At 40.9% G+C, this 23,824-nt stretch overlaps 1 protein-coding gene across 1 annotated transcript in view; it reads right to left on the reverse strand.

Moving 5' to 3' along the window:
* LOC145404718 (uridine diphosphate glucose pyrophosphatase NUDT22-like) overlaps positions 1 to 23,824 on the reverse strand; it is a 42,953-nt gene that overhangs the window by 15,252 nt on the left and 3,877 nt on the right. Inside the window, exon 2 of the mRNA XM_080276269.1 lies at positions 5,071 to 5,468. Coding sequence (XP_080132395.1) covers positions 5,071 to 5,468 — 398 coding nt within the window. The remainder of the gene's footprint in view (positions 1 to 5,070; positions 5,469 to 23,824) is intronic.

The raw sequence follows: 23,824 nt of genomic DNA on the forward strand, positions 1-23,824 counted from the left end.
TTCTGTTTTGTCTTTTTTGTTCTGTCTTTTCTGTTTTGTCTTTTTCCGTGTTTTGTCTTTTTCCGTGTTTTGTCTTTTCCTGTGTTTTGTCTTTTCCTGCGTTCTATCTTTTCCTGCGTTATGTTTTTTCCTGTGTTCTGTCTTTTCCTGTGTTTCGTCTTTTCCTGTATGATTTGGTGAAGTGGATTCAGCACAAGAGTTGAGGGTTTGATCCTGAATGTTGGAGGGAATAGTTTGAGGATTTGTCAATATTACTGTAATTCAGTTGGGTCCTACTGTCACGTCATGAAAACACCTCGCCAGTGCCATCGCATCTGGACTCATATTCTACTGTAAATGTCTACATGGGTTTCATATCACCCCTTAGTGACTCTCTGCACATTACACCTCAGTATTCTCATGTATGTCATTGATGCAAACTACGTTAAAACGACAAAAAGCAGCATTAAATGTAGCCTAATATTAAGGTGCAATACGCAAAATAAATCGCCAAGAAAACAAAGCCTCTAATGTTATTTATAATACGGACCTTGATCTGGAGCGCGATATCCATAGCGTTTCACCATCGACACGGTAACAAATAAAAGCTATTGAGGACCAGTCGTCTGTTGGGTTGTGTACGGTAGATGGATTACTGGATCTGGGAATGGGTTTCATAGCTAATGTCCAGGACTGAAACTTGCTGTATGATACTTCTGAGTGTTGACTGAACAGTAGTTAAAAGTGTCTTTGCTTATGTGTTGCTTTACTGCATCTTAGAGTGCACTTGAATTTAAGGTATTTCAGTCATATGATTTTCAAACAAGATATGTTTGCTTTGGTTCATATACTTTGATCAGCCACCACCAAGTACATTTTCCTAAATATTTACGCCCATTTGACGTTTCAGGTTCACCCCGTGCCAGTTACGGTATGGCGTTATTTGGGTTACGACCTTTCAAGGTCCTGTCTAGAGAGACCAGTTTGTAAGAGGATTAGACGTATGTATATCTGTTAGGGTTCATCCATTGCTTTCTCTCGGCATTTCTCATCTTTACGCGGTACCTTAAAAACACTGCATCTATTTTTATAAGGCAAATACTGTATTTCGTGTATGTTATCTGTTTTTCGATCCAACCCAGGGCAGAACTGAGTTTTCCTTCACCCCTCCTCTAGATCTCCCGAGATAAACGATAACTGTCTCTCGCATCACTAACGCGTTTGTTTACCTTAAGGAATTAGATCACTCCTTCAGCTTCATTACTGGGTTGTGGTTACATGATATTCAATGAACTTTAGTTATGAGATATGACTGAATCTCCTTGGTAAATAGTCGGTCTCCAGTCTAATTACATTTAGCCATCAACTAAGCTGAAAGGGTTTGGGATCCTCGTCACGTTAGAACAAAAGCTCTAGTCAACATAGTCTCTCCTGGTCTCTCCCTCATCCACATACGGTATTGTTGCTGACGATGGAAGCGAGTATTAATCAATCGCTTTTGTTCTCGCTGCTTCCCCGATCCCAATTGTTGCTGTTTTTTTTTTTTAATCAGTTACTTATAATAGCTTTTCACCTCTCTCTCTCTCTCTCTCTCTCTCTCTCTCTCTCTCTCTCTCTCTTATTCCTGTCCCATCAGCAACTGGTGTAATTGTCACGAACTATTAAGGTTGTGCATACTGATATGCTAGTATGTCTAACCATGATCTATACGTGGCTTTTAGGTTCATTCTAGCCAAAGGAGGTTCAATTTCATGTAGATACCTCATCTGTAAGCTGATAGAAAGACATCCTGTAAGGACTGAGGTAGTCCAGATTTCTTGGATATATACTGTAGGTTCTCGGAATGCTTAAACCCATAATTCACCCGGTATATACCGTATTATGGTTCGATGCTGCGTCATTCGGGAGGGTTATAAGACTACCGGGTGGCGATTGTATGACTTATGATAACTTCATGCGGAAACTATAAATATGACTTCTTCTGACGAGTGTTCTGTCCAGAGAGTTAGCTTTGAAACTGTCTTCCTCAGTCCGTCTGTCCTTCCGCCTATGGCCTCTAGACACAGTGTGTCTGGGAATCTCGAACTGAGGGATCTACAATATTAGTTTTATTTTGCATTGAGACAAGGGATGTCCTCATGTCTGTTCAGTGTATATTTCTGAGTCATGAGAGAGGTTAAACTAGAGGTGTAGAAATAAAGGTGGGGCTGATGAACAGTAATGATGGAGTCTTTCTACATGATGTATGCAGATAATGTTGTGTTGCTTGCTGACAGTGCATAGGATTTCTAAAGAGTGATTCAGAGATTTGTGACTACTCATGAGCAGCGTAGCTTGGAAGTAAATGTAGATGAGATTTATGAGAGGCCATGTAACTCGCAGTAAGATGAACAGATGAATGGATTGAGACTTGAGGGAGACTTGACTTGGTGGCAAAGATTAAGTACGTCTGTAGTGTACTACAAAGGAGATATCAGTAGAGCGTACATTGGTGCAAGGAAGTGCGGTACTCAGTGATATGATCATATGAAGGCCTTGATACGAAGCGGAAGACTTGAAAACAGAAGCCATAAGAGGTCTGCAGGAAGGGTACGTTACCGTTGACATTAATGTATGAGTGTGAGACTTTGGTATGGCATGAATGTCAAGAGTAAAGAGTGGGACCAGTGGAAATGGCTCTGTAAAGAAATGTGGGTGTAGGGTGCACTGAGTGGATATGTACTTTCACGAGTGACAGATGCGGAGTAAGAAAGTCTGTTATAAAGTTTGAAGGAGTGTGTTTAGATGATGTCATATAGAGCGACTGGATAAAGACAGGATGCTGGGAAGGACGTATAAGTGAGTCTAAGGAGGAAGGAGGCTTGGTAGGCTAAGAAGGTGGACAAATATGCTAAATAAGTGTGTGAAAAAACGAAGGATGGAAGATGAGGAAGATAAAGAATTGACAAGGAGTCAGGATGATGTACGTATATGAAAAAACACGTGCCAAAAGTTTGGTGTGTATATATATATATATATATATATATATATATATATATATATATATATATATATATATATATATATATATATATATATATATATATATGCGCGCGTGTGTGTGTGTGTGTGTGTGTGTGTGTGTGTGCAGATATTTAAGCTTATGAAATGGAGCGAGGATTCCGAGAACTGGAAAAATGTGAATGACTGCATGGCCCATTTCACTGGGCTTGTTGTTGATAATTTTCCTACTTTTATGCTTTTTTCTTTTTGTGTTTCTTCATCTTACCTCAACGTTTAGGTGGGAATGCAGGCTGGGATAATGATGAACACAAGTATTTGAAATGATTTTAAAAGGAAATTGAATCATGGAATCGGAGTATTGTATCCTGCCCATTTCATGATCCATATAGTCAGTCTCGTACGAAAGACTCTACAGTATAGACATTATTTAAATAATCCAACATTACATCTTACAGTATTTACAACTACAGAGAAATTTTATGATAAACAAATCCTGGATTATACTGTTGCTGTTGTTTTTGACCCAGCCTCATTTGGGTGTGAACGGTGTGGACTGCAGGCTAAAGATGTTTACCTGCAGTTCACCATCTTCTTTTCACGGGATAGGGAGGGTTGAGGGACGACTGTTTTTTAAAAATCGGGTACCAGAGCTGCCTGGTTATATCGGTGCCACTACGTGAAGGCGCCTCTGTCCAGCAGACTATAATCATACAATGACTGATTCAGACTCCACATGCGGAACCTGATCTTCAAGGAGTTCCTTGATGCTGCTAAGGAGTACCTCGACCTAATGTCATATTTTTATTCGGGTGTATTTAACAGTGACAAAAAACGCGCGAGCGCCCCCCCCCCCACACACACACACTGTATTACCCATTTTGGCAGATGATGGGGCACAGACTAACCCCTTAAGGGAAAACACATTTCCCACTCAGCATCGTAATATAACCACCTCCAAACGTGTTGCAGTTCTCATTCCTTCCCTGGTGAACAGACAAGAAAAAACGGAAAGAGAAGACGGGAAGCAGGCGTGAGGTAAGACGACTGCTTCCCCTCCTCCGTGAGTGAACTGTCCTTCAACGGATCGCAGATATAAAGTGGGAGTCTTACTTACTCGTTTCACAGTATTACAGCAACGACAGTGTCAAGCACAGTGATCACTCAGTAACCTTGCGTGTGCGGCGTAAAAGCAATGTTGTAATGACATTCCCAGTGGTTTCAATAAGATACATTACACAGCAGAATTAATTATAAAGTCCCTGTCACTCAAAGAAGAAACTAAAAGCAAGTGACCTTTCAAGCACTGACCATCGCTATCCACCACTGGAGGTTCGAAATTCATTCAACCAAGTGACTAATGTAACTACGAATCTTATTTTACTATCGCTAACGTCAAACGAGTTCTATTACTTCTTGGAAACTACCTCTAGCCAAAAGGTGTAATGGAAATAATACCATCCTTCAAGAACCTCCGATCATACCTCAAAGCACAGGTAAAAAAAAAAAATACAGACCATGCAACGGAAATGTAAGATAACATCGTACGCTTTGTAATGCAACCACATATTCCAATGCCAAACAGTCCATAACTCATGAAAGTTTTTTCCTAACATGCAATAACTTTGTAACTTCTAACCCAGTTGGAACAACTATTGTGGTGACAGGTAGTGGTATATGAGAGGATTTCTCGGCCTCGATTGAATGTGTTCTCATACAACGTTTTTCACATAAGTCAATTAAAAGTCAGGAAATTGGGGTTTTACTGTGTTCGACTCTAGGCATAAAGACTTGATAGTCTGTCTTCAAAGACCCAGCAGTCTTACTTCGTGGCAAACTCCTACACATGCTACTACTTCGGTGCTAATGTCCTCTGTCGATACTGAATACATGATACAGCTATCTCACTGAAGACTGAAATTATAAATGTAGGGGGCATTTTCAAGGTATTACACTTCTATATTAGATGCTGCCATGAGAAATTTGCAGTATCACATACCTGTTCCCCTGCAAAATATACTTAGTCATGTTACTCTCTCTCTCTCTCTCTCTCTCTCGTTGAAAATCAATGTTACTTCTCTTTTCACTTACCAATGGGGTCCGACATGTAAGCTTGCCGATCTCCGAAATCCTGGAGGCCCTTATTTTGGATACTGAGGAAGTCGTGTGCGAGATTGGTGCCACAGAGGTCCTTATACGAGGTCAGTCCTAGGCTCAGCTCCCATCTCCCTCCCTCAGTCCGCCATCCACCCAGTCGGAACTTTGACCCATTGTATAATCGATGATTCTGGTCACACTTGATCTTCCACACTTTTTCGATTTCCGCATCAATGTCTGTTGATGCTTTGCGGGCGAATGAGGATGGTTCAAATTTGGCGGTGACCTGTGACCGCGAGATGGCAGCACCGTCACCAGTGGCCGCCACTACTATGTCGATCCCTTGGCACTGCACACGCATTACTGCTGTCATGCTCTGTTCGTGGATTTTCCTATAATTAGCCTTTGTAATGGAACTCGCATTAATTAATGCCGGTACTTGAAGTAGCACTTCTTAACGCACTTGTCTGTTCACAGGAAATTTTTCAGTATCCATACAAAATAATAAAAATACTTAAGTAAGACTGTAACTCGTTTACGGTGTGGCTAGACGGGAAGTTGGTACTCCTGTCAAGTTCACCTTGAAAACGTCGGCGTGGCGCTGCGTCGTGTCGCAACCACTATATTACCAGATGATCAGCAACATAGGAAACCTAACCACAAAAAAGAAGTAGAAGAAGAAAAGAAAAGAAAAAAAATAGTCGTATTATGAACAGGCATATTAACGATGTTAATGTGTATACCCTACACATTTACACTTGTTACACTTTACTGATAGTAATTTTATGAACCTTCCCTTTAATAAAGTATGAAGCCTGGAGGTATTGGGTAAAAAGCCCGTGTTCTAAGTGGTTTAGGAGGCTTCGTAGCACCTCTTCCATAACGATTTATTCTATATAATTGTTAAACCTTAACCTATTGGCAACCAGCTTCCAATATAATGGACGGAACTGGGCATTTTCAAAATATAATAAAGAAGGGAACCCCAGGGTAATGGTAAGGACCTATGAGCTGCGCGACTATGAGCCGATAGGCGGAGGGCGGTACTCTTAGTACCCTTCCAGCAAAATCCATCACACAGGAACTCTGGACACTAATGGGTTAACATTTTTTGTATGCTGTTTATAGCTTTATCCTGACAAAGTTAACAGCAATAAGACACAAGAGGATATTGAGTCGAAGGTTCGAACAAATCATTTATGAAGAGATGTAACGTAATCTCCAAAGTAACTACCGGATCTCACACTGGTCAGAGGGTGACGACTTGAAGTTGACACACCCACGCCCACCTCTCAGGTATGCTGATACGGAAAAAGCATAGCTAATGCATTCATTTCTTCGTGACATATTCCAAATGTTATTATGTTTCATATCGGAGAAACACGCAGTGCTTGAATAAATGGGAGAAAAAATACACACCATATGACACCTATCTTCCCTGCTCAAATTGCCAGCACTGTAGATGTAATGTTCAGAAGAGTGGTCCGTAAGTATGGTTTTCCCTCGACCATGTTCTTGTTACCTAAGATGCATGCAAAGCGAAACACACGCACACACACACACACACACACACACACACACACACATTTAGAGAGAGAGAACTTAGTTGTCCGAAAGAAGACGATTTCGGTTCCAGGCTGAAATGCAAGAAATGGTTTCACTATCATCAAAATTGGCTTTGCTGATCTTCACAAGACCCACCGACATAAGAATCACCCAACTAATACAATTTTACCATCCTAACTGGGACAGCCCTAGCGTGTGTTTAATGTAAACAGTGTATGTTAACGCCAAAGCGCTGGCATACGACGCTGCGAGACACGTAGGATTGCTGAGCCTCAAGGAACGGACAAAATCTGAGCCAGGCTTATAGCTGAGTTCCAGGCATCGTCTTTGATTTTCTTTTCACACACACATACACACACACACACACACAGCTTGGGTAAATCATCTAGAAGAACACAGTATGATAACAGAAAGACAGTTTGGTTTCAGAAAAAGAAAATCATGTGTTACTAATCTGTTGAGCTACTATGACAGAGTAACAAACACAATACAGGAAAGGGAAGGATGGGTGGACAGTATCTATTTAGATTTCAAAAAAGCTTTTGACACAGTACCACACCAAAGACTTTTATGGAAGCTGTACCATCAAGGAGGAATTCGAGGCAAACTGTTTTGTTGGATGCAAGACTTTCTCATAAAAAGAGAAATGAGGACAGTACTAAGAGGAAACTACTCATCATGGAAAGAAGTGACTAGTGGAGTACCACAGGGTTCGGTGCTGGCACCAATCATGTTTCTAGTGTACATAAATGATATAAACAGTAACACTGGAAATGAGAGCTATATGAATATGTTTGCAGATGATGCAAAAATACAAAGGAGAATTACTAGCACAGACTCTTGTAGGGAGCTACAAGAAGAATTAAATAAACTTCATGAATGGAGTAGTACATGGCAAATGGAATTCAATGTGGACAAGTGTCATGTAATCAAGTTTGGTAAAAGTGGAAAAAGACCTGATTGGGATTATAAGTTAGGAAATAAAACCCTATACACATCAGAAAGAGAGAAAGACCTAGGTGTGATTATCAATAACAGACTATCTCCGGCTGACCACATCAGCGAGAAGGTACGGAACATGTATACACTGCTTGCAAATATGAGAATAGCATTCACATACATAAATGAAGACATGCTAAGAAGGATAATAACATCATTCATTAGACCAACCCTGGAATATGCATCAGTAGTATGGAGTCCTCATCTCAAAAAGCATATAGACAAGATTGAAAAAGTTCAAAGGGCCGCTACAAGATGGATACCAAGCTTAAGGGACCTAAGCTACGAAGAAAGACTAAATAAACTGAATCTACCAACACTACAGGAGAGAAGGAAAAGAGGTGACATGATAATGCTATGTAAGTGCATATCAGGAAAGGAGAAAATAGACATAAATGATTACTTAACATATGGAGAAGCATCAGCAAGAGGACACTGCAAAAAACTGCATAAGAAGAGAGGTGATAAAGACGTAAGGAAATTCAGTTTCCCAAACAGAGCAATCGATCAATGGAATGCACTACCGAATGAAATAGTGTGTGCCAAAACAATTCACAAATTTAAGGATATGTACGATAAATATGGTCTAAGACACGGGACAATACGAGCTTGACTCATTCCTGTAAAGATACAATTAGGTAAGAACAATTAGGTAAGAACTATATTTAGTAGTCATAATTAGAGATGTTACACTGAATTCTATTATACCTATGACCACACGACTTTATTAAGCTGAGAGAAATTCTATTAATTCATTTATATATGTGGCCAGCAATATCTGAAAACAAATACAGATAAGAATGTGGTCATGACTACAGAGACAGATGGTAACTCAAGGCACCTTGTGTTGCCATGGCGAATAGACTTGGGCCCGTATTATCGTCGATTAAGGAAGCTCCGTAACACATTTTCCCAGGCGATTTATTTTGCTCATTACATTTTACTCTTCTATTCTGTTACATAAAGTCTTGTAACTTTGCTATACTCAGCAATAAATAACGTACCGACAAATATTAACTAGACATAATCCAAAATAAATCGCTAAAGAAAGAGATGTTAGGGAGCCTCCTTACGCGATAAGAATACGGTCCTTGATCTGGTGGATGTCTTCTTGGTGCAGTGATAGGAACGAGACTGAAATGTGAAAGGACAAGTAAATTAGACCGGCATAGGGGGAAAAAGTTGCTGGTGCTATGGAACAGGAAAATGAGTAAAGCGGCTGCGAACGGACTGTATTAGGATGTGTTATCGTAGAACCCACATGAACATAAGAGTGTGAGGCGTTACTGTGGTGTGAATATGAAAACTCTGGAGTGAGAGCAATGGAAACCGGGTACGTGGATGAGAGAGAGAGAGAGAGAGAGAGAGAGAGAGAGAGAGAGAGAGAGAGAGAGAGAGAGAGAGACAGACAGACAGACAGACAGACAGAGACAGAGACAGACAGAGACAGACAGACAGACAGACAGAGACAGACAGACAGACAGACAGAGTCCTCAGACTGATGAGGTTAACAAATATAATTCTTAACCTTATCAACTGGAGAACTTCATACGAGCATTTATAATATTTCAGTTAGCGCCAGACTATTAAATGCAGCCTAGGGAGAATGCCTGAAGACGAAGGGATTAAAATTAAGCTCTGTAATTCCCATCAGCTAGTAGAGGTGCTATAAAGAGATGCCCAACACCAAATAATCATAAGTTCTGGAGAGATCCCATGGAGAAACTAAATAGACCGAAATGATTTGACTGAACAACGTGAAGAGCCTAAATGGACCTGACGTGCGCGGAACTGATGAATAAACTACATTGATGTTTTTTTTTATGCAACACAGGAGAATAGTACGTAACTTCCATTTCCACTGCCGCTTACGCCAGCTGACGCTTTTCCCGACAGATGGTTTTTCTGAGTGACGGTTTTGCTGGCTGACGGTTTTGTTGTCTGACGATTTTGCAGGCTGGTGGTTTTGTAAACAGGTGACTTTGTAGAGTGATGGTTTTGCTGGCTGCTAGTTTTGATGATTGATGGTTTTGTAGACTGATGGTTTTGTTGGCTAATGCTTTTGCTGACTGATGGATTTACTGACTGACGGTTTTGTTGGTTGATGGTTTTGCTGGTTAATAGTTTTCCTAGCTAACGGGGAAAAAAAAAAAAGTAAAAAGGACACCTGGTCCTGCATATATAATTAGATATGATAAAATTAATATAAAAGCTATTATCAACCTAAAATGTGAATACTAATAAAGGCGTCTCTTTTGTTTTTAACCAAGTTATTCACATGAAGGGAATCTGGCGTTATCCCGGGGAAAAATATGATCGTATATATCGACCTTGGACCTTGGACCCTGAAGGAGACGACACCCGAGGTCGTATTTTATTCTTTGGATATTTGGGTATATCCCTCCTTGGGCCCATTTCCCCAGGGATATATTCTCCACAGACTTATTCCTATCATGGACACATTAACTAACCACAACGTAGGCTATCTACCCACATACCCACCCCACCCTTCCCATCCATCTATTCATCCACCCACTTTCCCTGCCCACCCACTCACCCACCCACCCTGCAGCCCACTCTGCCTAAACATCTATCCACCCACCTATCTTGCCCACCTCCCCACCCATTTTACCCACCCATTTACCTACCCACACTCCCCCACCCTACCCCACCACAACCATTCACCCACTTACTCCTGCCCATTCTCTCCACCCCACCCATTTGTCCACCCATCAGACCCGTTGTAAAAATAATGATACGTTTGTAGGAGGAAATTAAAAACACTTCAGTAACTGGTCCCCAAGCTCCACCATGCTAACTTGATTAGTGACTTGATTACCGTAGTTCTAAATCTGGCCATCAGGGGCGCCGTTTTAGCAACTTTAAACCATACAAATAAATTCCCAGTGAGAAGTTATCCCTATTAGACCCCTTTGGAACCCTCTGGATAGCTTGGTCTTAATTTCCATTGCGGGCAGACACAGATAGGCTTTTGAAAATATTCATAAGATTATATATTTCAGGTTAACAGAAAGATTATTACGCCGAAGTTTGCAATCCCATGTCAAGAAACGAACAAAAAGGAGTGCATTTAAAGGAAATTAACGACAAGAAGGATGATGATGAGTAATTTCTAATCACGTATGACAATTGAGCTCAACAGCGATAGTAGACAAGATTTTGAACTCTTCCAAGACGAGAAGCTCTATTAGATGAGAGGTTATTCTTCATTTATCCTTTTTCATATCCACTTTTTTTTTCTGTGGGGAGAGGGAGTGTGCCCGGTCGTCTTTCCATCCTCCTACCACTTTCAGATCCATCTATACTACTGAAGGGATTTTGGCTAAAAGCAAGCACTGCATGATAAGCAAAAAGTACACTTTTTTCTACCATCCCGTAACAATATCCAGAACATTCCCACAGGTTTGTTGTGACAAAAATAATGAAATTTTGTTTGCAATGTACAAGTGGAACTGAATTGGCAATTATATTTATGAGTTGACAATGAACGCAGTGAAATCGAGCAAGGTTGCCTCGACCTTGTGTCCGAGTGCCAGAAACGGGGATGGAGTGAAATGTGTATGTTGGTGGGGGGTAGGGTGATTCATGCACTGTGCATTTGGTCTGATTCTTCATCTGGCGAAGTTGATTATTGCTCAGAATTACACTTCTGGATAAAATTATTAGAAAACATTGACTCACCCAGGATTTTTAAAAAGCGCTAAAGCAAATATTTTTCCAAATCTCTCTTCATGTTAGTCTTTTAGTACTGCGCGAGGCACAATAGCTACAAAAATTTTCATACCACGACATCATTAAAATATGGATGAGATCAGTTTAAGATTACAAAAATAAACAAGCAAACTAGTCGCCAATCTCCTGTGGCCAAGGGAACCAAAGTCTGGTTTTGGTTTATAAGCTCCTCTTTGTACTGTACAGTACTTTTTAAGGTATAATGGCTGGAGTTTATTACACTTTAGCCTACTTATCCCTAAATGAACTCTGGCTTCGTGGTCAATGGCCAAACAAAAATAAGAAACTAGAATGTCCCCGAGACGGGGGGCCAAGCGCCCACTTTGAGTTGATTTCTTTCCACTCCAGTGACATTTTATCATATATCCATGACCTTCATATTCGAACTTATCCATCACAGCTACCAGGCTACAGAATAAAAGGTTTCAAGGTCATGTGTTTCATATATTACACACCAAACAGACAGACCGATAGACAAACAGGCAAATGCGAACACAAATATTACCTAGTATACTACCGGTAGGTAAAAATGTGGTAAAAAGGCAGCTTAACCAACATTTTGGTCGCCCAGCATAGTCATATAACAAGCACAAAGCATTTCAAGAAAAATAAGGTTGCTTTAAGTAATTCATGAAATAATCAATGCAGCTAATATGAGGTGAATGGGTTCGGTATGAACTCAGTCTTATCTCACGTACAACCCCCCGCCCCCTTCATTCTACATCTGCAGGCAGATTTCCAAGGTCCGAGCAGCGTTGCAATGCTGTTTATTATATTCAACAGATCAGACCTGTTCATAAGAGACCTCCTGCACTGTCTAGGCAACTAAGAAATTGCTGAACAAAGTTTTTGTACCTGAAATTATAGTCGAAAACTGGAAGCTTTCTTGTAAACACGGAACTGGGGGAGACTGTGCAATGTGCACTGATGTTGGGGTATGGAAATACATTGCGGAAAATGTATAAACGTCAACTGTCCTGCTTTACCATTAACACATTCAGTAACCTGACTTTTTTCTTTCTGCCTCCACACGATTTAACTGATTACTTGCCAGATTTGGACTACAAGGAGGTTGAAAATATCGACAAGGATCTTTTTCTGCTTCCTTGTACTGCAAAGCTTGGAATTGGCCAATTCAGCTCGGGAAGAATTTTCACAATGAAGGGCTTAGCAGGTTATTCACAACCCACTCAGTTCAACCAAAAGTAATAAGATTTAACCCCTTCACTCCGATGATGTATTTCTCATTTTAATCGTGCTTAGGAGAGACATCGGGTTGTAGGGGTTAGATGGAGTCTTCATTTAACTCCTTCAATATGACATTTTTTTTTTAAGTTGAATAAAATCATCAGCAAGAATCAAGAATTAAAAAAAAAAAAAAGTCACCGCACAGGAGTAAAAGGTCGTCATCGTAGTAAAGGGGCCAAGTTGTTGTGCACCCCTCCACTGATATCATGACAGTATATCCTGTTTAAAGTTCATAACATTTCAGTCCAACAACATGCAAGGCTACCACTCACCTGCTTCTTTTACTACTGGTTAGAATTCTACTATATATCTTTACCATTTTTTACACTACATTCTTTCATCACAGTTACAGATACAATGAATATCATTCAGTTGGCTTCTTACTTTCTCTACCTTATGATATATATTATATTAAACTTATTACTGATTTATGTTCATCATACACTTTCACTGAGTTTCCTTAACTTCAGCGTATTCCCATGTTACCTTCAATAACATTCGCTTCCTGCAAAATATTTCCCTCACTCCTTGTCCTTGTGTGTTTCCCCAAGTTCCCTAGCCCCTACCCTCATTGTGCTTCCTTTCCTTCTCTGTCCCTCTGGCCCGTATTCTCGTCGGTTAAGGAAGCTCCCTAACACCTTTTCCTATGCGATTTATTTAGTTTATTACACTTTGTCGTTCTCTTCTTTGTTACTTAATTCCCTCCAATATCACCATACTCTGCATAAATAACGTACAAAACTATATTTATCAGCAATATCCAAAAGTTTATAGGGAAGGAAAAGGTGTTAGGGAGCTTCTTTAACCGACGAGAATTCGAGCATCATTCTTCAGCATGCTTTCTTTCCTCTATTTCTCAACCTTCACTATATTGTGTGTTTCCTTTCTTTAGCTTCACTTTTTCTCATCTGCCTTCACTGTACTTTGTGATACCGATACTGACTTCTGTGTCATTACTGGGCTTCCATATCATTTCTGTGGTTTGAGCTTTGCTATCTTTACTCTTTTCCTTACCCCCAGTGTCTCTTCTTAATGGAAATTTCCTTCCCTCCAAACACTGAAATAATAAATGAATAATAAGTAAATAAATAAACTGTACGTGGCTTGCAACCCATTACTCCCCCAGACTATGAAACACAACCGTCGCTTGGAAATTCAAGTCCTTATATCAGCTCTAGGTGAGAACAGGCAGTAGTAAACAGACGTCCTTGCCTAAGGGTCTCATGGTCGCAGATAATGAGCGATGGTAACAGTGTCCTAAGAAATGCTAGAATAATCCTACCTAGTGAGTAAACGTCGAAATAAATAGCAACAACAACAACAACAACAACAACAACAATAATAATAATAATAATAATAATAATAATAATAATAATAAACAAAGCGAGGTACATGAACTGTGTGTCGGCTATGAACTGAATGGCCCCCTGGTAACATCTGTTTAATTGAATGCGTCCTTTACCACGTAGCTTATTATCGTATATTCTCTCTCTCTCTCTCTCTCTCTCTCTCTCAACTTACGATTATACTGCAACTACAATTATGTAGTCAATTACCCCAAATCTATTGCCCCAAACCCCCACTAGGTACCCCACCGTTAGTAGTGTGAATGATTGGAAAATAGCTCTCCTGACGTATTACTAGACATATTAAACTGTTTTACATTTGGTGGCTAATCAGTGTAACAACACAGTGAGTGAAAGAAATTAAATTGAAGCGATTGTTGATTGGTGATTACAAAACTGTATATTAAGCCCAAATTGAAGGAAAAACTATATTGTATTAGAACACATAAAAGTTGGGGTTTTGTATATTGCTGTAGATTACTGTGTATGACAACAGATTACCAACAGTCTTTCATCAAGGAACGCTTATCGCGGCACTTATTGTTTAAACATATGCTACCACAGCCATCAAGATAAGAGAAAATGCCAATCGCGTCTCGACCACTATATCTTATCGGGGAAAATGATAGTCCGATAACACTAACGGAGTGAGAAATGGGTTAGTAATCACCTTCGTTGTCATGGACCTTCTGAAATGAGTCATAATGTACACATCGTTGACCATATACAGTACATGTACTCTTCTTTTCCGGTACCTGAACACACATCAGTGTGGACTGTAATAGTAGTGGCAGCAATAGTAATATTAGCAACAGCAGTAATAGTAATAGTAGTAGTAGTAGTAGTAGCCCCAGGTTCATTTGAAATGTGAACCCAGTGGATTGCGGGCCGGAGTTGCCCTCCTCCTGCCATCCACCACCCTTCTTTTGAGGGATAGGGAAGTAGAATAAGGGAGTTTGTATCACCAGGCAATTAAGCCGCCCCGGTTATATCAGTGCCATCACAGGAAGGCGTCCCTCTCCAGTACCGTCTTAATAATCATAACTTTCTCACACTCCAAAACAACTACAGCTCCTGTCGTTGGCTTACAAGGATAGCACCGTATAAACATTCCCCCAGACTACGACACGCAACCGTCAGCTAACAAATTCAAATCCCTATTTCAGTTCTACCTGTAGATGTGAAGTTTGGAGCAAAGAGAGCCTACCTAATGATCTCGTGCTGCCCCCATCAGTTTACGCGTTCTACTCACGCCGAGTTATTACGCCAGCTGACTGGACAACACGTGTTCTTTTGAATTTTGAAAACCAATGCAACACCTGTTCCGATCCGCAAATAGCGAGTGACCTTCAGGTGGTGTGTTGCTGAAAATTAAGCCATCATCGTAGTAAAGGGGTTAAGTTGTTACATACCCCTCAACTGATACCAAAATAGTATGTCCTCGTCTTGCTTAGGCCAATAGTAAAAAAATCAACGCTTTTAGCACGTAAGCCGTTAGTACAGACCACTGTCAGATTATTTATTTAGCTTATCAGTAGCTTTCCGTCCCCTACAGGTCACAGAAGCTTCCAGTAACTCCTTCAGGATATAATTTTAACTGTTTTGTTTCGATTTCCGCCAAACGTGTTTATTCAGCTTAGGAGTGGCCTTGTACACTTCATCTTTTCTGTTTTATGGAGTAGAGCAATTATATAATGCCATTAAACTTCATCTAGCTCTCACGTCAGTATGCTAATAATCCATTAAGAAGAAAAGGAGAATATTGGTGCTTACGAGATATTCCGGTTAGAAATTTCTGTTTCAGTATTTAAAATTGTTACTTTGAAGATTTAAGGGCTGATGACTAAAGCTGAACTCAGACAAACAGACAGACTGACAGACAGATGTTACTGAATGTTTGTGTCCAGTCTCACTTTCTATTGATGGAGTAACTTTTCAGGTTTAAAGGACATAAAAAGATAAGAGCGATTGAGTATAGAGAAAAGTAAAGAAGGTTGTGTGTAGTAAAAGATTAGGGAAGTTGGATTTACAGTCAGGGATAGAAGCTTGCGTCTACTTCACACTTAGGGCATGTCCATCACTTTCCTCCTTGACGCACCATATCAGATACGATAATCTATGGCCGGAAAAACATACTAGGCCTCTCGCAACTTAGGAATATTAGCTGCCAGAGGGAAATGAGAAGCTAAAGAGAGGATATGTTAGGTGAATTTTGTTCCAAACTGTACAAGAGGCTTAGAACTAAACCTGGGGGAAAGGAGGTACTATGATGGTTCAGCCTGGATGAGGAATTGAAGCTCCCCCATCAATCTGATGACGTATATTTAATAATATTTTTGCTATATCAGATGAATCTATTCAGCTTAGGGAGAAAAGTAATGTTGAAAAGGAGTTGATGGAGACTGTTTCTGTTCCCGTCACTAAAATGGTTTCTCCGGAATTTGCAAAATTGCCTAGAGGTAGCATGAATAAATAAAAAAGATGTCACTATTGAAGAGGCTTGGTGGACTAGAGCAAACCTTTAGAAGGTCAAGGATGACCATCGGACTTTGATCTCTCCTCTGGACTGTCCTTCACCCCTGTATGGGTCGAAGTTACCACGTGAGGCTCTAAAAGGGTCATCCCTCAAAAGGGGAACGGCGGACTGCAGAAGGGCAGCTTAGACCTGCAGTCCACTGGGTTTACATTTCGGATGAGCCTGGGGCCAGAACAACAACTTGTTAATTACAAGCTAAACTTATCTTAACCTTTCCAGTACGAGAAGTCTTCCCTAAATTGAATATCATGTGAGGACATCACACACACACACACACACACACACACACACACACACACACACACACACACACACACACACACACACACACAAACTTGGAAGAAAAGGACTTAGAAGAAATAAAGAACACCAAGCAAAATTACTTTTAACGAGGATTAACTAAACACGTCCCTGGCTGGCTATGTAGGTCGCACACGTGGATGGAGGAGGAAGGCCGCCACGTGTGGGTGAGGCTCGTGACGTAGGCTGCCTCAGAGAGCCACGTCACTGTGCCTGGCCTCTGTTTGCTGTCGTTACTTCATACCTTCAGCACACACACACAATTTCTCTTTATTCTTGCCACCCCAAGACAATCATATTCAGCTTAGGAGAAGGGTTTCGATATGGAGAGGTTAGATTTGACCTTCATATACAGTACCCCTTCATTTAACATCTACATCCCGACGACGTGTTTTTCTAGTTACTGTTACTACCTCACGACACTTACATATTCAACTGGAGAGGTTACATACTGTATACCCTTCATTTAACCCTTTGCTATAAGGGATCACTCCCGGGTTAATGAACAAGATCGTCTGGTGCCAGCAAGAATTAAAGTTATGTCCTCATGCTGGAGATGTATAACCACAATAACAAAAATAAAAATCATCAGTATCGCGGTACAATCGGTAGATTATAATTAAAATCTACAATCCGATTCATATTTTTAAAATTCATATTATCTTCAAGTAACTTTTTTCAATTTAAGGGAGTTGTTTTTATCGTTTTTTTTTTTTTTTAAATCTCCAAACATTTATAATGAACTGAATGGGTGGGTGGGTGGGTGGACAGGCAGGTGGGCGAAGTGGGTGGAGTGAGTGAGTGGGTTGCGTGGGTGTGTAGAGTGGACAGGGTGAGAGGGGTGGATGAGGTGGATGGATGGGCAGGATGGACAGGGTGTGTGGGAGGAGGAGAATTTTTGAAGTTTATTCTCGTTATTTCCAGGCATATTTTATTCTCTTCAAAGGATTTTTTTATTATTATTATTAACGTGATGGGTTACATACAGACACCATCAGCCCCTTTAATATGAGATCTTGCAAAGCTGAATAAAATCGTTTGGAAACAGCAGACAGAAGCTAAAACAATACATCGTCTGATTCAAGGGGTTAACTCTACCTTATTGTGTGTTTGTTTAAAAAAAAATCAGAAAGAAAAATTTAGAAATGAACTGGCAGAGAGAGAGAAAAAATTTAGAAATGATGAACTAGCAGAGAGAGAGAGAGAGAGAGAGAGAGAGAGAGAGAGAGAGAGGGCAGAACCGGGTAGGGAAAGCTATGGGTTAATGATGATGGTGATAACGATAGGATGGGAAAGGGTGGATGCTGCTTTTTCTGTCGATGATAATGTTGGCTATACTGTTTCATGAATAACAGAAAGGTGTACAGCAAAAGACCTAAGTATTTTCTCAAGGTTTAGTGACTATAATAACGAAAATGTACACACCATCCAAGTCACATTATTCGAGATAAGGGCCATGTTCTAGGCAGCGTATGAGACTTCTTAACACCTTCTTCATGGCGACTTATTGTGCATATCTGATCTTTGGTATACTATTCTATATTAACTATGTTATATCTAGTACCTACGTAGATTGCATCAATAACACTGAAGAGAATACTGAGGTGTAATATGCAGAAAAAATCGAAGAGGAAGAGATGCTATGGAGCCTCCCGTGTCACTTACACTGTGGCATTTTGGTAAAAGTAAAAAATCTTGGGCTAAACTGAGAAGATAGTTACGTCGTTAACCCCTTATGTTCGATGACTCATATTTAAATTTTCTTCCTTCTATTTCCAGACGATTTCATTCAGGTTAGGAGAGCTGTTGGAAGTAATGGGGTTAGATACAACCTTTATTAACCCAGCAGAATGAGATGTTTATAAATTACTATGTAGTCCCCTGGAAGAAGTAAAAATTAGCCGTAAAAAGCGCGCTCATCGACCGCATGACCTGCGTCGCACCATGTATCCAACAAAGGATAGACGTGGGGGGGAGGAGAGACAAGTGGGCGAGGTGAGATAAGGAATGGATGGGATGGAATGGAATGGATATGTGGTGGGCGTTGGGGATGGAGCAGGAAAACATATCTCGTGAAAACTGGCACTGATAAATTAGTGGTGTGAATGCAGCAGTAGTTGAAACTCCAGGCGCATCTGAACGTAAACCCAGTGGACTGAAGGCTGAAGGTACTTTACTATCCCTCCTGTACTTTACCATCCTTCTTTCGGGGGGCGGGGGAGGTAAGAAGCGAGTCGAGGGACTGACTCTTGTATACTGGGCAGAGGAGCAGCTCGGTTATATTGGAGCCACTGCACGAAGGCATCCCTCTCAAACACTCCTGAGCACATTGGAGGTTTATTTTAAAATCTGATATGCTCTACTTCTTCCCCCTCTCCGTGTGTGTGTAATTCACCGGGTCGGTTAGGATCACCTGATGGTCGTGATCGTCAGCTTTTACCCTCCCGGAAGGGAGCTGAGAGCTCATATAGTCCGATCTAAGGGCAAGGCTGTGACCTTCACACACGCACACACCCGTCCCCTTGCTCAAGGGGGACAGTAACCACCCACTTCGTCAGTGAAACTTTTCGCAACCTGAGCGAGGCGCGAACTCCCGTCTACCAGATGGCAAGCGGGAACGTTACCACTGCACCAGCGAGGTGTGTGTGTGTGTGTGTGTGTGTGTGTGTGTGTGTGTGTGTGTGTGTGTGTGTGTGTGTGTGTGTGTGTGTGTGTGTGTGTGTGTGTGTGTGTGTGTGTGTGTGTGTGTGTGTGTGTTTAGCGCAGCCTAACTGGAGAAAGGATTTCCATGAAATTTGGCGAGATGGTTGCAACTATATAGGGTCACAGATGGGCCCATTTTACCTAATATCGATTGAAATTTTCTAAAGCGAAATTTTGACCACTACTTGTTCTCAATAGTTTTACATTAGGCGGAATGTGTTGGGGATTTTCCGTTGAGCTCCCTTCATCGTCGAATAAATCGTTGGCTGCGAGCAAAGCGAAGCGTGGTCCAGAAACGGCTATCATTTGAGCAAGTGCTGCGCGGCTCAATACGACCGCAGAGTGCTTTTATCATTCAAAAAGGAAAGCGTCAAAGAGGAAGAGGGGTAAAGAAATTGACATAAGCGGACTAAAAAAATAGGTGAAATTAACTTGTATTCTGGAGGAGGTGTAGAGAGGAATCGATGAGTATACCCTGCGAAAATGGATGTTGTTGGAGTAATGGCTGAGTGCAGTGAAGGTACGGTATATGATAAGGTTTTCTCCAAGAAGAACAGGATAACCCCGCGTTACTCTCATACGCTTAGCGTCTTGTGGCAAAAAAAAAAAAAGAATTATATATATATATATATATATATATATATATATATATATATATTGAAGGAGTTAGTCATACAATTCAGCTTCCTCATGAAACCAGCCTCATTCAAGCAACCAGGGTGAACACGCTCTATCTCAACACCTGAGCCAAAACTGACCAATATCAGACGCTCGTGTGCCAGGGGAACGGTAAAAATAGACTGTTCACGTGTGCCACAGATCGCGAGGGGTATCTGTTGCTATAAACCTCTGCTACCTCTCTGGGTCTTAAAAACCGGGGAAATGAAGGAAGCGATGCAGGTTGAGTCACTAGCCTGGTGTTTCTCTTGTAATGCTAAGCATCTGTGACTAGCATCCTCCAGGTGAATGAATCTTATATTGCTGTGTAAACTGAGGATCTTCAGAGAGAAAGTGTGTGTGTGTGTGTGTGTGTGTGTGTGTGTGTGTGTGTGTGTGTGTGTGTGTGTGTGTGTGTGTGTTGTCACGTTCACTCTCAAACCTACTCGCCCACAAGGTACAGACAAGGTATGTAGAATAGGAGCTTTTTGTTAGTGAGTGTGTATGCGATATATAACTGTTACTGCTGTTTTTGCCAGCTAATAAAATATAATACATCACTTACAGGTCTGTAGTGAAGAAACTCTGTAGTGAAGAAACTAAGAGCAAAGTAAGCGTCACTTGGCTCGGTGTGTTGTTTTGATGAGCAAGCAGAAGCTAAAAGTTCAGAAAAAGCCTGTCAAATGACATGACACAACTGTCTCCCCTGACCTGTTATGAGATCATTTTTGGTTTCTCGTTTCAGCTGCCCTTTTAAACGTTATTATATTCACCTGAAACATCCTTACATTATAACATATTGCATTATTCAGTGCTGAAAATACTACACGCTAAGGACTGAAAGTAAATTAGAAAATACATCTTCATGTTGGCAACAGCGAAGAACACTTCGAGGTACTAGCGGTCAGTCATAGGCCTCTAACATTGTTCATATCAGCTACCCTGCGGCTAAGTCAGAAAGCAGTAAACACGAGGCATTGTGTGGTGGTGCCTGCTAGGTCAAACGTGGGAGTAGGCAGCCTTGGGAGTCAGGAAGACTAGGACTTAACCTTTCCTGCAGCTGAGACTGCTGAGGTTGTGTTTTGCTTCCGGCTCGGGTTTGTCCTTTAGGAGTGATTGATATACGTATAAAACACTGACCTGTTGAAGAGAAAAATTCAGTACGAAATGATGTATGTAGGATGCTTAAAAGCTGCAACTAAAACAACAAGTGAAAGGTAAGGTACGTTTGAGCTGAAAACATATAATAATCCTGAAGCGAAAATTAATAAAATAAACAGTTGATTTAAATAGTAGAACCTGTTGATTATCACCAATGGGGGGAATTCAAACTACCAGTGGACTGAGATACGGACAACTGTTTACGGCTGTTCATTAGCTCGGTAAACGTACGGCCAAAGACAAGTTATTCACTACGTTTACTTTACACTTAAGGCATTTCCGTCACTTTCCTTCCTGCCGCATCATACTGAAGAGAATCATCTAAGGGCTGAGAAACACAGCAAGCCTATCACAGCTTGTGAATATGGTAAAGGGAAGACAGAAGTAGAAGAGGTGAAAACTAGGTGGACTTTTGACCCCAGCTACACATGTAGCTTAAACTCAGCCAATACCACCTCGTCAGGCGAAATCAGACGTACAGCTGATTAAAAAAAAATAAAAAAAGTAAACGTGCACAATTGCTGGGAAATAATATGACGCCTCGAACGTTCTCTGTTGAGAAATGCCTGACTGTTCTTCCCCACGCTGGAAAACCTGGTGTCAGATGAATTTCATACATCGCTTGCATGTGACATTTTACAGTCGGTAATTCTATTATATGCTTATTTAAATTATGATACATAACTTTCTTCACAGTTTACAAGTTATGAGTATATCGACCATTTCTGATATCATCGTGCCCCTCCTGCGCGATCCTCCCTAGATCGACTGGAGGTTATATAATGATAGCTAAAACCATATCTCTGACTGCGTGGAACAGGAGTGCTGGTACTCAGAATTGATAAAATATGTCAGACAATCGCTTTCCTGACCTTGAGTAATTCATCTTACTTGGTATTGTTTTGATCCAAGGATGATTTTCCTGCGTACACAATATCCCCACGTGGCTGCTGCACTCCGTAATCTAGAAATGAATTTCAAATGCCGGTGAAATGTCGCTGTATTGATCAGGCACCGTATTTACAGACTCTCCTAAGTTTAAATTGGATTTTTTTTTTTTCCAGTAATTCTGTCTGCACTGACAGCGTTAGCTTGTTGATACATTTGCCTCCACTCGCACAGCTAGGCACTTCAAAGAGAAAGTGATAAAAAGAAAACTTTTTCTGATTACAGCTAACTGCTGTAGAGATTTTTTTTTTTAAATCCTAGAAATTGGTTTTGAATGCGAACCACATGTTCAGATTTATGGGAAGTGGTTTGTTGGCGGAAGAGAGAGTGTGATGTAAAGGTAGCCATACAACTGTCATGTTACTTTCAACACAACTAGGCAGTGACATTTTCAACACACCGTGAGTGACATGGCACCTTCAGTCTTGCTCTAGCATGGCACCTGAATGTCTGAGTGATCATACCTTCAGCACTGACAGTGCCTTGAAAGCTGCATCTGTCTGACAGAGACATGAAGTCTGCAGCAGTTTGAATATGACATGGCTTCATCAGCAGAGTATAAAACAACTCTTCACTGGCATAGTAACAGAAACAGCTTAAAAGGCTCACCTGATTCCAGCTGTGTTGAAAAATTCGTATCACTCAGGCTGTGCTGAAGGTGTGTTTCTTTTAAATGTTTACATGTAACTGCCAGACTGTTTACCCTTTGATTCTAGTGACTCATTAAAATATATATATATATATATATATATATATATATATATATATATATATATATATATATATATATATATATATATATTCTTTCTATCTCCAGACGATTATATTCAGCTTAAGGGAAATGTTTTGAACTGAGGGAGTTATATATTTTGACATGGGAGAGACCTTGAAGTGATGCTTTACATACAGCCTTCATTAACCTGTTCAGTAGAGAGACTGTTTAAAAGCTGGTTGGAGAGACTTAATACTGAACGGATGACATACTTTGATAAATGGGTGCATAAGAGATGTAGTGGTATGAGAGGTAGACTGCGAGATAATGCTGATTTTATGTGTACGGCGTGCCGGGGTGAGCAGGTGGAGATTGTCAGACGTTAAAGGATTGAACTTGCTGGTGAATCTCTTGAGTGTGTGGAAGAGTTTTGTTATTTGGGGGACATGTTGTGTGCTGGAGGTGGGGCTGGAGCTAGCTCTGTGGCTAGGGTGAGAAGTGGTTGGAAGAAGTTCAGGGAGCTCTTGCCTCTCCTGACATTGAGAGGGCTCTCCCTACGTGCTAAGGGGTCTTTGTATGCAGCATGTGTTAGGAGTGTAATGCTGTATGGCAGTGAGACCTGGGCAGTGAAGGAGGAAGATATTCGCCGGCTCAGACGTACAGAAATGACAATGATTAGGTGGATGTGCAGTGCGTCCCTGCGTCCAAGGCCTGGAGGGGCTGGGTTTACAATGGAAGAGTTGAGAGGTAGGATGGGACTGGAGTGTATTAGTGTTGTGATGAGGAGAGGTAGATTGAGGTGGTTTGGACATGTGGAGA

This window comes from Coenobita brevimanus, chromosome 64 (assembly GCF_032717465.1).
Source record: "Coenobita brevimanus isolate Jiangsu-jjx chromosome 64, ASM3271746v2, whole genome shotgun sequence".
NCBI lineage: Eukaryota > Metazoa > Arthropoda > Malacostraca > Decapoda > Coenobitidae > Coenobita > Coenobita brevimanus.